This window comes from Ips typographus, linkage group LG6 (assembly GCF_016097725.1).
Source record: "Ips typographus isolate SLU linkage group LG6, UJ_Ityp_2.0, whole genome shotgun sequence".
Classification (NCBI taxonomy): Eukaryota; Metazoa; Arthropoda; class Insecta; order Coleoptera; family Curculionidae; genus Ips; species Ips typographus.
The window spans coordinates 11,901,561-11,915,594 of record NC_138427.1 but is presented as its reverse complement, the minus strand read 5'-3'; the positions used below and the strand labels follow the sequence as shown (position 1 = coordinate 11,915,594).

The 14,034-nt window shown below is 35.1% G+C and overlaps 6 protein-coding genes across 6 annotated transcripts; 3 read left to right on the top strand and 3 right to left on the bottom strand.

Annotated features, from left to right (window-relative positions):
* Positions 1–3,111: 3,111 nt before the first annotated feature.
* RpL31 (ribosomal protein L31) lies at positions 3,112–4,070 on the bottom strand. Its single transcript, XM_081982257.1, has 3 exons — positions 3,932–4,070; positions 3,515–3,747; positions 3,112–3,286 (listed from the first exon to the last, which is right to left on the bottom strand). Exons 2-3 carry the CDS (start codon positions 3,736–3,738, stop codon positions 3,136–3,138), a joined length of 375 nt encoding a protein of 124 aa, XP_081838383.1. The 5' UTR covers positions 3,739–3,747; positions 3,932–4,070; the 3' UTR covers positions 3,112–3,135.
* Positions 4,071–4,113: 43 nt separating this feature from the next.
* smg (sterile alpha motif domain containing protein 4 smaug) lies at positions 4,114–6,183 on the top strand. The gene has a single exon (XM_081982225.1). It carries the CDS (start codon positions 4,252–4,254, stop codon positions 5,869–5,871), a length of 1,620 nt encoding a protein of 539 aa, XP_081838351.1. The 5' UTR covers positions 4,114–4,251; the 3' UTR covers positions 5,872–6,183.
* A 57-nt stretch (positions 6,184–6,240) lies between these two features.
* Positions 6,241–8,002, bottom strand: LOC145730803 (uncharacterized). Its single transcript, XM_081982228.1, has 3 exons — positions 7,754–8,002; positions 6,736–7,696; positions 6,241–6,680 (listed from the first exon to the last, which is right to left on the bottom strand). The coding sequence occupies exons 1-3, from the start codon at positions 7,865–7,867 to the stop codon at positions 6,286–6,288; spliced, it is 1,470 nt and encodes a 489-aa protein (XP_081838354.1). The 5' UTR covers positions 7,868–8,002; the 3' UTR covers positions 6,241–6,285.
* A 33-nt stretch (positions 8,003–8,035) lies between these two features.
* Rad1 (Radiation insensitive 1) lies at positions 8,036–9,254 on the top strand. Its single transcript, XM_081982248.1, has 4 exons — positions 8,036–8,368; positions 8,423–8,664; positions 8,719–8,947; positions 8,995–9,254. The coding sequence occupies exons 1-4, from the start codon at positions 8,297–8,299 to the stop codon at positions 9,238–9,240; spliced, it is 789 nt and encodes a 262-aa protein (XP_081838374.1). The 5' UTR covers positions 8,036–8,296; the 3' UTR covers positions 9,241–9,254.
* Dhod (dihydroorotate dehydrogenase 2) lies at positions 9,245–10,808 on the bottom strand. Its single transcript, XM_081982241.1, has 6 exons — positions 10,689–10,808; positions 10,425–10,634; positions 9,978–10,369; positions 9,740–9,929; positions 9,517–9,676; positions 9,245–9,463 (listed from the first exon to the last, which is right to left on the bottom strand). The coding sequence occupies exons 1-6, from the start codon at positions 10,704–10,706 to the stop codon at positions 9,270–9,272; spliced, it is 1,164 nt and encodes a 387-aa protein (XP_081838367.1). The 5' UTR covers positions 10,707–10,808; the 3' UTR covers positions 9,245–9,269.
* An 89-nt stretch (positions 10,809–10,897) lies between these two features.
* Positions 10,898–13,476, top strand: LOC145730788 (uncharacterized). The gene is made up of 9 exons (XM_081982205.1): positions 10,898–11,475; positions 11,526–11,655; positions 11,712–12,319; positions 12,374–12,462; positions 12,516–12,724; positions 12,778–12,931; positions 12,983–13,077; positions 13,130–13,285; positions 13,341–13,476. Exons 1-9 carry the CDS (start codon positions 11,017–11,019, stop codon positions 13,412–13,414), a joined length of 1,974 nt encoding a protein of 657 aa, XP_081838331.1. The 5' UTR covers positions 10,898–11,016; the 3' UTR covers positions 13,415–13,476.
* The last annotated feature ends 558 nt before the right edge of the window (positions 13,477–14,034 follow it).

Here is a 14,034-nt window from a genome sequence, read left to right as displayed (position 1 = left end):
ACCGCGATGGAACGAACAAGACGACGACGGTGGTACCAAGGCTAACATGGGCGGGGAAGTTTTTTCGAAAGACCCCGAATTTTACATAATATTAATGCAGGTGCATCGATTTGGTGTGTCGTTAATTAGGAAACGGGCTGCAGGTTGAACCACTGTTAAATGGCTACCTTACAGATTTTTTCTAAATGATTAATGTCTTAAAAACTTACTACACTTTATTCCCTATCTAGGAGAAATTAGTAACTCAATGATCTCAATTTGGACACTTTCAATTGTCAAAATTATTTTGAAAGAAAGCTCAAACACGTTTAGCTTATTTTTGAGATTGTAATCACATAGAGAATGCAAAACAGTTCGGTGACTTAATTATACACAAAGTTCGCCAAGTGTGTCACGATCACGTGTTTCTTTTTTATTCATACCCTCAACATGTAATTTGAAAGCTGTTAGCGCTGTTGCCAAGATTCCGTTATCTCCTCCACGCTAGGACAGTTTTAAGTTAGACGTGGAACAAGTTTTTTGGTTAAAGTGGAGGTCGCAACGTTGCACGCGTACCACGCATTTTCTCTCGCGTTCCGTAAAATTCGGCTGGCCAATTATTGCACCATCGCTTGTTTGCGATTATTCCAAGGGAAACGTTCAACAGGTCAACGACCGATTGTTGTGTGTGTTTGTTTAGTTCTAGAGATATGCGAGACGGTTTCTTATTTGTTTTTGCGCTCACGATTTTCAGAATCTTTCCACGAGATGACCGGTTTCCACGTAATAACAATTATTACCTAATTAACTACTAATAATAAAATTAGCATGGCGTTCACCTTAACCCAAAAAAATACATGGCTAAATTTCGATCAAGAGTTTTGAAACGGTTCAATGTTACTAGCCGAGTGATAAAAACTAATTTGTTTATTTCATAGTTTTATTAATGTTTAAATTCAATAGCCCATCCATGACATACACTGCATATCTTTGGTTAAATTTTTGCTACGTCAAACTCTTCTTCTTATTATATTTCTTAGGCTTTAATACTCCTTCTAAAAAAACTGATTATTAAAAATAATCAAACATTCTATAAATCTTATTAGACTAGTCTAGCTGATATTTTTATCGTGGCTCATTTTTTTTTATCTGTTCCCGTTTTTAATTTATTTGGTTGCCCCCATGGAATGTGTTTATTTTAAATTTGGACTCGCAAAAAGTTCAATGCACCCATTTAGACAAACATCAAACGGGCACGCACATATACGCACAGATTATAAATGCGCGGATATCTGCTGCTCTCTCTGTCTGTTGGACGCGCGTACACTCCAGTCAAATTGAAATGATACACCCCCAAATAATTTATTAGTAATATTCTATTGGTCAAAAAAAGCAGCTTTCAGCTGTCACAAACTACAAACAGTGCAATTCATTTTTTGGGGGTTTTTTTCAGTGTTTTCCACAAATATTTAAAAATTCAGTTTCTTATCATTTCCAATTAGCGTGCCTTTAAAAGTAGGTTAAAACCGCCATACAAAAATATGGGCGAAAATTTACGCAACCTCACGCACGTTTGCAGGTTCAGGTGTGTTAATTATGAACGCATTAAAAGTGACAAACTTTAAATATATGAAAACGTTCTATACGATTTTGATATCTACCTGAATGACAACAAAAGAGAATTTTTTATATCGTAGGAGCGTCTATAAGCGAGGACACCTGTACGAATGATATTGTCGTAATTTATACGCCGATTTGGGCAACCTGTTAGTCTCAGACAAAAATTTTATATAAAAGGCGCGAATAAAAGTCGACGTTATTAAAAAGGGGACCCTTTTATCAAACCCCGTGATCCGACAATAATGCGGTGGAATCAGGAAATTTTCCCACCGTCATCTTGTCTAAAATAGGATAAATAACGCAGGGGTGACTTAAGTTTTTAATATGAAAACGCAAGAAGTGATCCTCTGTCTGCAAACCTTCTACCTACCTTTTTAGTTTTTACCTAAATCAAATAAAATATACTCTCGACGTGCCATCAGAATCTGATCCTATTTTGCGAAAGTTACCACCTGATGATTCGACTTTACAGCCCTAGACGTGCCATTAAATTTTTTTTGGCCTTAACCCAAAACATACTACACCATGTCAATTGCCAAAATTGTTTGTAAAGAAGAGTAACAACCAAACCTGACTGACAGTGACTTTGGCATTTCTTTTCTAAACACTTAAAAAGTACCTACCGGTCATCTCCACCACTGGTTAAAGGTTAATTTATTTCTGATGTTAGCAAAACGGTTTGACACAACCGAACCCCCTGTAGAGACGCACACGGGGATGCCGTGTTGGTTTAGGGCATTAATCATACACAAAACGAAGAGCAGATTATGCATCAGACGGTTTTTCAGTAAAATATGATACATCACTTTATTATTCATATTTTCAAAATCTTGTGACTTTAGTTTGACCTGTCACTGTAATCTGTAAAAGTGGCAGCACTGTCACACTGTAATCTGCACTGAAATGACAAAAAAATAATTATTTACAGATGTAACCGGACTTGAGACTGATGGTATGGCACAGTATAGCAAATTTGCAACATGCAATGCTTATATTGGATTGGATTCAGTTCACTAATAAGCAAAGCAATTAAACATTTGACAAGTGTCACCTCACATTACGACCTAGAAAAGTATTAATCAAGCACGTGATAACTGTCAAATCTCATTTTGTGATAAAGATGCCAAAAGAGTAGTTCAAAAACAATTAACAAGTAAGCAATTGTTAAAAAAAGTGATTTATTTGATGATTGATTGAAAAATATATAATTTTCTCTTGTTTAATCACAAACTGTGATTTACGCATATGCCGGTGCCCTCTATCGTAGTTAGACGAAATGAAATACTTGATGTCGATTACAGTTCTCTGTAAAGCTGCTAATGACTGACAAAGAGGGCGCAAGAAACGTTTTCCGATAGTTAATAGCCACCACGCTAGAGAGCGCTAAAAAGTCACTAAATAAAATTTACAGTAGACTAGACAGTTAAGCCAGTAGAACTACTTTATATTTAAATAAATTTTATACCTAAAATTACTATAAAATTTTTTTGGGGTCAAACAAAAAAAAACCAATCAACTTAGAAAATAATTTATTTACTATTCTTGGCTTGCGTCAACATTTTCAGTTTGCAGAGCTTTGAATGTTGCCACAGGGACGTAAGTCACCAAAGTGTACAATTTATGTACAGAGTCTTCGTCGTCGTTTCTTCTGCGAGATAAACGTACTCTGATGCGGAAAGGTACATTCCTAGAAAATAAGGAGATACTTAAGTGAAAAAACATTGGAAATTATTAATGTTTACTTGAAAGAGTATGTTACAAAGCCCAGTTTTCCAAAATGTTATTTTCAAGTATAATACATACAATTTGTAGTAAACAGAGCACTAGAAAGACTCAATACAAATGATTTTCACAAATAATAAGATTTTAGAAAACCAACAAGTCTTCAAATACAATAATTGAATTGTTTACTCACCTTATACCTTTAGACCACAACTGTTTGTTAAGCCTGGTATCCAGCCTTACATCGGGGGTCCCCATTTGTTTCTCAGCAAACTTCCTGATTTCCTTCACAGCTCTGGGGGCTCGCTTCTTGAAACCGATACCGTGCAACCTCTTGTGAAGATTGACGGTGTATTCGCGGGTCACCACCTCGTTGATGGCGCTTTTACCTTTCTTTTCTCCCTTTAGTTTGGCCATTTTTCCTTGCTAAAAATTTTGGGTTATGTTTAGATCGAATTTTGGAGGTTACCCAGTCGATTAGGGTCGAAAAAACTGAATAAAAACTTTCACCAACTTAATGACTAATGTGATTTTAACGATAATGTATGAAAAAATTACGTTAAAATTTGGATGAATGAAGATTTTAAAAATTTTCGATTTATTTACAAACCTTTGCACAGAAATCCGACTGTAAAAAGAAATGTCAAACTTAACTTTGTGACTGTCAGAGATCTAGCACCTGACACCTGACAAATGACGTTATTTTGTTTGATTTACCCCGTGACACAGACAAATTGGTTTTGTCCAAAATAAAGAGAAGAAGAAGAATTTGAAACTGCTGTCACTGTCAATAAATACCTTTGCCTTTGTAAATAATATTCCAAATAAAAAAAAAACAAGGAATGTAAAAAAATCGAGTTTTTATGTCGGGTTTGCTTCTCGTTCAATTTAAGGACCGTTAAAGTTTCGTCCTCGTTGTGTCTTGCAATCATGGAGTTTGGCCGCCAACGCGACTTTTCCGAATTCTACCATCAACTGAACGAACTAAGGGCAAAGTTCCGAAACTGGGATAGTTGCGAAAAAACGGTCGCTCTTTACTATTTGATGGTGGGCCTGCCCTTTGCTAACGCTCGCTTCCTGCAAAACGCCCTCGACCAACTGGTTACTACCATTAACACCATAGAAAATCAGGTAATGGAGAAAAACGCCAATGATCCGGATGTAATCAGAAATTTCTTGTCTGAGAATCCTCAATCAGCCCTTTGCCTGTTGCTGAATCATCTGCCGCTGTTAAGGCCTGGAAACAAGGATGCTGCCACATGCTATCTGAACACCATCCAGAGGATTTTAACTGAATTTATAACACCTCCTTTTAAGAAGATTTATAATGAGTGTGTGGAGATTATGTCTTATGTGTACATTCATCCAGCTTTTGACAAAGAGGACAAAACCATGTTTAAGCATCTGTTGAAGCAAGTTTTAAACAAGGTCACCCCTGAGAACTTTGTACACTCCCCAGTTAACACTCCAAGTACAGATTTTGGACAGAGTAAGAAGAGATCCAATAGTCTGACGCCTGCAATTTCTTATTTAAATGACACAGACAGTTGGTCATCTCATGAAAGTTTAGTGAGGCCATTCCAAAAACCCAGAAGCTTTTCTCTGTCATGTGACAAAAACATACAAGATGTCCATCCATATATGCAGCTTAGTAACTCTGAAAGCAAACTGGAGGAGATTCTGAAGAACAATTTTCCTTTAATGAAGAGCATCATGTCTTGGTTGAAGTCATTGAGGTTACATAAGTATGGCTGGATATTCCATGACCTCACCACCAGTCAAATGCTAAATCTTAATGAAGATTACTTAATAGAAGCTGGTGTAACTAAAGGAGCTAGACAGAAAATACTTTTGAGCTTGGAAAAGCTCAAAAATAGAAGAACATTACTAGCAGACTTGGAAATTGGTATTATGAATGGGAGTGATGTGTATGAGGCCCTTAAAGAACTGAAAGGTGTGTTGCAAAGTCCTTTGCAAATTAGTTTAGGTGAGGATTTGTGTTCCCAATTTGTGAAGGTGATGGGTAAGGCTTGCACTCAACTACTAATGTCCACTAAGAAACCACCAACTGATGAAATAATGGTATCTTTTAACTCACTGTGTGAAAAGGCAGAAAACTTGGACTGTTTTACAGTAGAACATAAAAAGAAGCTCAATATGTGGAAACAACAGCTGGATGCCAAAAATATGTTTGTATCTTGTCCCCAAAGAATGTCTGGACGTCGAACCGGGAATAAACCAAACCACCTGAAGGGCATACCTTTTAATGTCTTTGAAACACCAGAAGATGGCGCTAGTGACACCCAGAAAAGTTCCTCCTACCCAAATATGCAGATCAGTTCTAGTGTACATATGCACAGACACTCAGTGGATAGTGTAACACTACAAAAACAAATCTCTGGTATTCAAGTCCCTGAAGACCCAAAAACTAGTCAAAATCAAAGATTAAAAAATAAATCCGACGCCCAAACTTTAAAAAGTAATTGTGATATTGAGAACAGTTTAGAATCTTTATGTATACAAATGATGGAACATGCTTTAGGTCCATAATTGTGATTATAGTTGTCTGTGACAAGTTTACTGTTATAGTAAGGTCTTTCTTTGTTATTATGGTGATAATTGTCAATGTTTCAATTGATGTTTTAAATGTAGGTATTAAATACCGAATAATGTTGTATATGAGTATATTAGGTCTTGATGAAATCAGTTTTAAACAGGATTTAAAACCTAGTATTGTATAGCTAGACAATTTTATTTTTGACAAATTTATATTTTTAAATGCTTATTTATTTTATTACTGTTGTAGCCTGATAAGGAATAAATGACATATATTGACCTAATAAATGGAAATATTTGATCTCAGTTTGGTTTTTAAATCACAATCAATGATGATCAATTAAAGGGTTCACAAAAAAAATAAACAATTAATATTTTATTCTGACAGCAAAATGTACACAATAAGCCTTAAAAAAAATCAACATGAAGATGAACCTCTCTTAAATGCACTTTCAAGTACTCTGGAGTAAACGATTCGGCACAGTATTGACATTTTTCACCTTCGTGAATCCTGGAGTTGATATGCGCCCTCAATCCCTGCTCCGAGGCGAATCCTCGCTGACAAACGTCACAAAACACCCTCTCCTTTTCCTCGTAGTTGTGCGCCCGTCTCAAATGGTTTTTCAAGGACAGTTTCAACTTGAATCGGTCTCCGCACATGTCGCAACCGTAGGGCGTTTCGTTGGTGTGCGTTCTCCAATGCGTCACCAGGTGGGTGCGTTTGGTAAAGTCTTTGCCGCAGTATTCGCACTTGTGGGGACGCAGTTTTTTATGGATACCATCTATGTGACGTTTTAAATGCACTGAAATGGCATGTTTTACGGTGAAAATAAAAAACAAATTTAATCAAATACATACTCTTTTGAAAGAATTTCTTGCCACAAATATTGCACTCCAAGTCCCTAACTCCCCCATGTTCTTTTTTACTATGCAAATCTAGAGCATGTTTAGACCTGTACTTCTTCCCACACTTATCGCATATATAATCTAGTTTGGAAGAGTGCCAATACAATTTATGATACCTCAATCCCCTTAAATTTCTTGTAGTAACACCACAAATGTCACAACTGAAATGCTCAGGAAAATGTGTGGACATGTGGTGCTTCAAATAATGTTTTTTCACCTCTTTTTTGCAAATTTCACAGGCAGCATACTTTTTGCCATTTTTCCAAATTATGTTTGTCTCATCAGATTTCTCCTTTTTTGACTTGGATTTTTCGCCTTGAGCCTGGCGTTTCAGTTTGTCTCTCATTGATTTTCTGACAAATATCACATTTGAATACCTTCTGTCTGCTAAAGTTTTTTCCTGCTGCAAAATTCTGTTACTAGCAGCCATTAAATTTTGCTTTTTTCTCAATCTATGAGGTGATAAAGGTTGTTGAGGCTGAACAGGTGTTGGTTCAGTTAATTCAGGTTCAATCTTCATTGTAACAGTTTCATCTGTTACTTCAGTTTTAACACTTTTAGGATCAACATCTGGTACTGAAGTGATTTTTTCTTCTACCTCATAATCCTCAGTTTCCTTAGGGGAAAAAGACACATCCTCATTACCACTGTCATAATCACACTCTTCTTCACTAGAACTTTCTAAAAATTTTGCAGCTTTTTTAACTTTGCGATTTGGTAATGTTCTAGTTTGGGGTTTAGCGACAGGCACATGCTTGGGCTCTATGCTTGATCCTAAGATATTAGCTTCCAAGAACTCTTTCAGTAAAGTTTTATGGGACAAAAGGATTTGCTTCCTAACTGACATGCAAAATTTTACGTCTTTAGCACAGTCCAGACAGGACTCTTTCGGAAAATTATCAGTTGGGTCCACCTAAATGTTGGAATATAAAAAGAATGAACATAACTGTAAAAGGGGGCTTGAATTTACCTTTAGGCCAGTCAGCAGCTCAATCATTTTAGGAAAATCATGCCTAAATATATCAATTTTTTTCGATGTACTAGTCAAACACAATCGACATTTAAACGTGGTGCTGGTCTCCATTTAAGTAGAAGAAAGGAAAAGAAATTAAAATTTGGGGTAAATCCAAATTTTGAAAATCTTTGTTTTTGTTTTGTTAAGTTTGACAGAACAATGGGTTGACATTTTTGACATTGACAAGGGTGATTCGTGTTTTGCGTGTTGCCTGAAACAAGAGTGTCTCACGGTATCTACAATATTTTAAATTTTCTAAAGGAATGTTTGTATGCAATGTTACTTTACAAACTAACTAAATGTAACGCTGACGGCGAAAGTTACACATTACCATATTATTACATACAACAAGAACAAATCGACATCAAACGTTTAAATTAAGTATAAAACATACGATCACGAAGGTAGGCAACACCGCTACAATCCTAAGAGTAAACAAACCTCCATCTTTAGGACCATAGTGGATTTCAAATAAACGCCAGATACATTTTCGAAAAAATGTTATTTTGCGCCGAATTAACGGACGTAAAAGTAGTGTACAATGTCCTAAAATCAATAGCAATCAAAGAGGTGGTTACCTTCAATTCAGGTATTATTGTTTTCATAAAACTGCACTTTTGTTAGTTTGCAATCCTACGCCCCATGGAAGAAGGTTTAAAAGTCACTTTAGATGAAATGCGTTGTATTGAAGCCTCAGCCTACATTCCCAGAAACATGTTTTCACTGTATCAAGTTGAAGATTCAATAGACAACATATTCAAAATCAATTTAAAGACCTTAACTGATGTCTTGAATGTTTTTGGAGACGATACCAGTCCAACTTTGAAGCTGGCGTTTAAATCTAAGGGTTCTCCTTTAACAATAGTGTAAATATTATCCACATATCAACAAAAGATTAGAAAACAGTATAAAATTTGCAGAATGAATAACAGTGAAGAAAACATAACTGTAGACTGTGAAATGAAAACAATGACCATAAATGATTTTGAGAATCCCAGTTTGGCTGAAGAATGCAATTTAAATAAGATTGTTATAAATGCCAGTATTTTTGTGGAGTTATTACAGAGACTGGACAGTCCTGGTGATGATTTAAGGATTTTATTTTCTCCAGACTATCCTCATTTTACACTGAAAAGTACCAGTTTAAATGTAAGTGTTGTTGAATTTCAGTACAGAAAACTGAACAAATTTTACAGGGAGAGTCAGAAGTGAGCCTAAACAAAAACTCTGACTCTATTAGCATATTTCAGTGTCGCGGCAAAACAGATTTTACTTATGCATTTTCAAACATCAGGCACATTTTTAAAGTGATGCATTATGCTAGTAAAGTGTCCATATCCAGTGGGGAAAGTGGTCTACTTGGACTACAGTTGGTTATTAGTTCTGATGAAAATCAAATGTATGTTGAGTATTATGTTACCTCACAATATATGAGTGACTAAAGTGTTAAATTAAATCATTTATTAAAATATCATCTGACATCCTTTCCTACAGCCTCACTTACATTACCATAACCATCTTGTTTCAACAGGCTGATCAATTCAGATTTGATTTTATTGGCCACAAGGGGACCTTCATAAACAATTGAAGAATAAATTTGCACTAAACTTGCACCAGCCTTGATTTTGTCATAAGCATCTTGTCCTGAAGTTACACCTCCAACTCCTGGAATATAACATTAATTTAATTTTTTTGGGTGCTAGATCCTATACACTTGCCAATTATGAGTATTCCATTTGTTAGTTTACTCATTTCTCTTATCATATTAGTGGAAAGTTTGTTCAAAGGTTCACCACTAAGTCCTCCAGTTTCATTGCTGTATTTACTTTTTAATTCAGGCCTTTGTATGGTTGTATTACACACTATTAAACCATCAACCTATATAGTACAATTAGTTTATAAGGGTTATATGAAGACTGGCTTTTAAATAGTTAGCCCTACTTTACACTTTTTCTCTTTAACTACATCAGCAATGTCTTTTTTCTCTTCATAACTTAAGTCTGGAGCTAGCTTTAACAACAAAGGCGGTTTAGGGTCAATTTTTAAATTGTTTCTAGCCTCAAGGACAGATTTCAGTAACTCGCGCAAGTTGTTTTTGTTCTGGAGCGCTCGCAAATTTGGAGTGTTTGGACTACAAGTCACATGATTAATTTGACTCAAACCAGCAAATATTGATTACCTGCTAATGTTAACCACCAAATAATCGGCTACTAATCCAAATCGTTTCACACCTTCCACATAATCTCTAATTGCGTCTTCAGAAAGTTTATTTTTTCCTAAGTTAACGCCGACAATTGGACGCTCCTTCTCATTTCTTACATTTTCTATTCTTTGCAGTACTTTACTGTGTCCTTCACTATTAAATCCATACCTATTTATGACAGCTTTGTCTTCGGGGAGACGGAAAACTCTGGGTTTTTCATTGCCGTCTTGCGGCAGGGGGGTAACTGAACCAACTTCAACAAAACCAAAACCCATGTCCTTCAAACCCATTACAGCTTTTCCGTCTTTATCAAACCCTGCAGCAATGCCAATTGGGTTAGAAAATTCCTTACCCAGCACAGTTATTTTCTGCAATTTTTTAATAATTTATTTTATTTCAATTATGTGGTTTACTAAACCATACTAAGACGTCAGGGTCTTGGAAACGACTTTTAGGCATTAACCGATGCTCAGCGATGTACACTGCTAATTTATGAGAGGATTCAGGGTCAAGCAATTGTATAAAAGGCATTACAGTGGATTTGTAAAATGTCTCATCACCTCGGACAATACAAACGCCACCATAAAGCCCTGTGGCCCCAGCACAAATTGCAAGCATAGATTTCATTTTACTCTAAAAATACAGCAAATAACAAGGCAAATGAACAATTATTTTGTAAATACTTACTTTAAATGAAAGTCGCATATTTGCTAATTAGTTACAAAAGTTGATGTTTTTGTTTGTTTACATTTACATAACCTTACTTTTAGTTTCTATGGTAAAGAAAAGACCATTCCAAAAAAAAAAGTATAGTAATAACCATGTGACAGAATAGCGGCTTTAGATAACATGTCACGTGATTCGACTCGCAAATATTTGATATTTGACAAAATACTGCCATCTGTCACTGTTTGGTGTTGTTTTATTTTTGTTTAAACTTTTTACCAGAAAATGCGGTTAATAATATCGTATATTGATAATTAAATAAGTCTCTGAATTGTGAATGTGATGAACAATGACGAAAAGGTCTGGATCTGGAAGTAACAATGTAGCAAGCGGCAAAAAACAAAAACTGGACGAAGACGAACTGTGGGATGATGATTTTGATGAAGCAGCCCTAGATAAGTGTTTTGAATTAGCATCTCAAGTCGAACCGAATCTCCACAATGGTAGTGTGGTGCCTGATTATAACGTCTTTAAAAACACACCGGCACTCACCTCATCCACTCAAATATCACATTTGGTACCAACAACTAGTACCAAATTTTGTTTGCTTGAACTAGAAACGGAAATCCGGCAATTAAAGCAAACAAATGCCGAAAAGTGCGGAGAAATTTCGATTTTACGCAGTAAACTTAGAGAGACCACATCCTCAATACAAGTGGAACAACAGAAAACCACAAATGAGTGGAGGGAAAAGTTGTTGGCCACAGAAAAAGAACTGAAAACAATCAGGAGCAAGTTGGAGTTTAAAGTGAGTGTAGGCTTGCAGTACTGAGGAGTTATTGTATTCCTAAATTACAGAATTTAGAGATTGGCAATTTAAAACAACAGTTGACTGATCTGAGAAAAGCAAATCAGGATACTCAACCTGTGTCTAAAACTAATAGTCAGCAGCAGTTCTCTAAAACTGCAGAGGTTATCCAAGAACCAAGTATTGTATTTGAAGAAATTTATTGCTAGATTAACCCTAATTTCAATAATTTTTAGTTTACCCTCTCAAAGTAATTCCTTCAGAGTTATTAACAGCTAAAACCATTGAATGCCACATATTAAAAATTAACGCAATTAAAAACAACTGTGTAAGACAAATAAATAATGAAACCCATTTTAATCACAAATGCCCTGAGGTTTTTGGCAAAATCATTAGTCTGGAAATGGTTTTTGCTGATATATTTACTCTGACTAATTCCAATGCTGAAGAATTAAATTCCCCAAAATGCAGACAGGCTGTACATAAATTAGTTAGTGTAGCACTAATTATGCTTCAAGACTTTGATGACTTTTTGAAGGAGATTGGGAACCATTTAAGAACTGAAGATATACAGCAGTTTGAAGTTAGTTATTTGTTAAATGAAGGTTTGAGGGTTGATGTTCCTCAGTTTGGTAATGAAGTTGGTAAGGCCATTCAGATTTTATCAATAATTTTGTTGTATAATGTGGAACTGGCTGAGTTTGTTTGCATTGATAAACCTTTAAAACTTGAACCAACATGTTGGGAATATGCCAAACTTATTCCTCACCGAAATGGTTTTGTGCAGACTAATTATTATTTACTCAACTTGGTTCTGAGTGTTACAAACAATATAGGAAAATATGTGAGTTTTTCAGTAAATTCCCCACACAAATATGTGAATGTGAATTAATTACAGAGACTGACTAGACAGACTAAAGAATTCACTCTGTCTGTTATAAACTTTTTAAAAAGTATTCAGCTACTTGGGGATGCAAAGTATAGCATGTAAGTTGTCTGTGAAATTACCAAATACCTTTTTAAATTGATATTAATTATAGTGAGGGAGAGGACAAAAGAAATATTTTATTCACAAACATTTTCAAGGAAATTGTCTTCCTGAGGCCAGGTTACAAAGAAATAGCCCAATTAACCTTTCTGCTTAAAGTGTGTTCAGGTAACACATTTTTTTTGAGAGGCTTATTCAAAAAGGATGACAACACAGAAATGCTTAAGGCCAATCAAAAGGGTATTCTGTCTTTTAATAACAGTGAGTTTATTTGATTTTTCTGTAATTTAATCTGTATTGTGTAAGTTTTTTAGATGTTTGTTGTTTTTGTGTTTTGGCCATTTTACTACAAAACTACCTAAAACAAAATGAAAAACTAGAGCTTAACATCACATGTAATATATTAAGTTTTATCTATAACAGTTTTGAATCATCACATTGGATACATCATGACAGTGAGGAGAATGTGTAAGTAATTTTCTTTTTTTTTTTTGGTTTTTGTTATTTTGGAAATTTTAGGTGTGTGTGTTCATCACAGTTGTACAAAATTGGAGTTGAGTTTATATTTAGAGAGTTGGAGGATTTTGTGGACTGTTACAAAAGTGATCAGAGAAGTAGCTAAACAACTTCATAGTAGAGTTGATGGTATTTAGTTTTGTTTTGCAGGGGTTTGTGCTGAATGGTCTGAATTTCTCAAACATAACATGGTGCAAACAGTCCTGAGCCAAATAAGCTTTAACAACTACGAACTAGTTGAAAAATATGTTATGGTTTTGTCACAGTACAAAGAGATTGAGGAGGTTTTAAAGCAGATTTCAGACTGTAAGTGGGTTTTATGTTATTGTTTAAAGGTGGTTCAATAGAGTTTTCTTTGTAGATGATGTACCTCAGTTGAATACAAGTGAAGAACCACCAGATATTTCCTATAAACAGTTCAATAAAGATTTCTAATTTTCAGTTGTTGTAATCACGTTAAATGTATGTTAAAATAGAGTTACGCTTATTTTTTGCTATCATTGTCTCTGTTTATACTTAAATTACGACATAAGAATGTCAATAGGGGGCGCTGTATTGTATGTACTGATCATGATATGACAATGGCACAAAACTCCTATGCAATCTATTTTGTACATAGAAAACATTATAAATCTAGATTTACATGTCAATGAAACTGTTTGAAGTCACGTTTTGACAGATTGGACATAGCTATTATGATAATTTCTCCGCGAGAGGGCGTTTTGCATGGCTCACTAGATATGTTTTGCTAAGCCGGTTATATCTGGTTTACATAAAACAATAAACACTCTAGAATAGTTTACTCCCTTATTTGACAAGTTACGTCAAAATGTCATAGAAAACAAAGGATAGAGCAGATTTCAAGCTTTCCAAAAATATCCCCACATGAGTTGATCATACTGTTTGGCCACTAGAAGGCGTCAAAGTTTCCATAAAATGTGAAATGTTTTATTGTTTTTCTATTTATTAGTATCAGGTTATGATAAAAAAAAACTGTGCTTTTACTGGTTTTACCAACGCAAATTCAAAAATACTATAGATAACATTACAACATA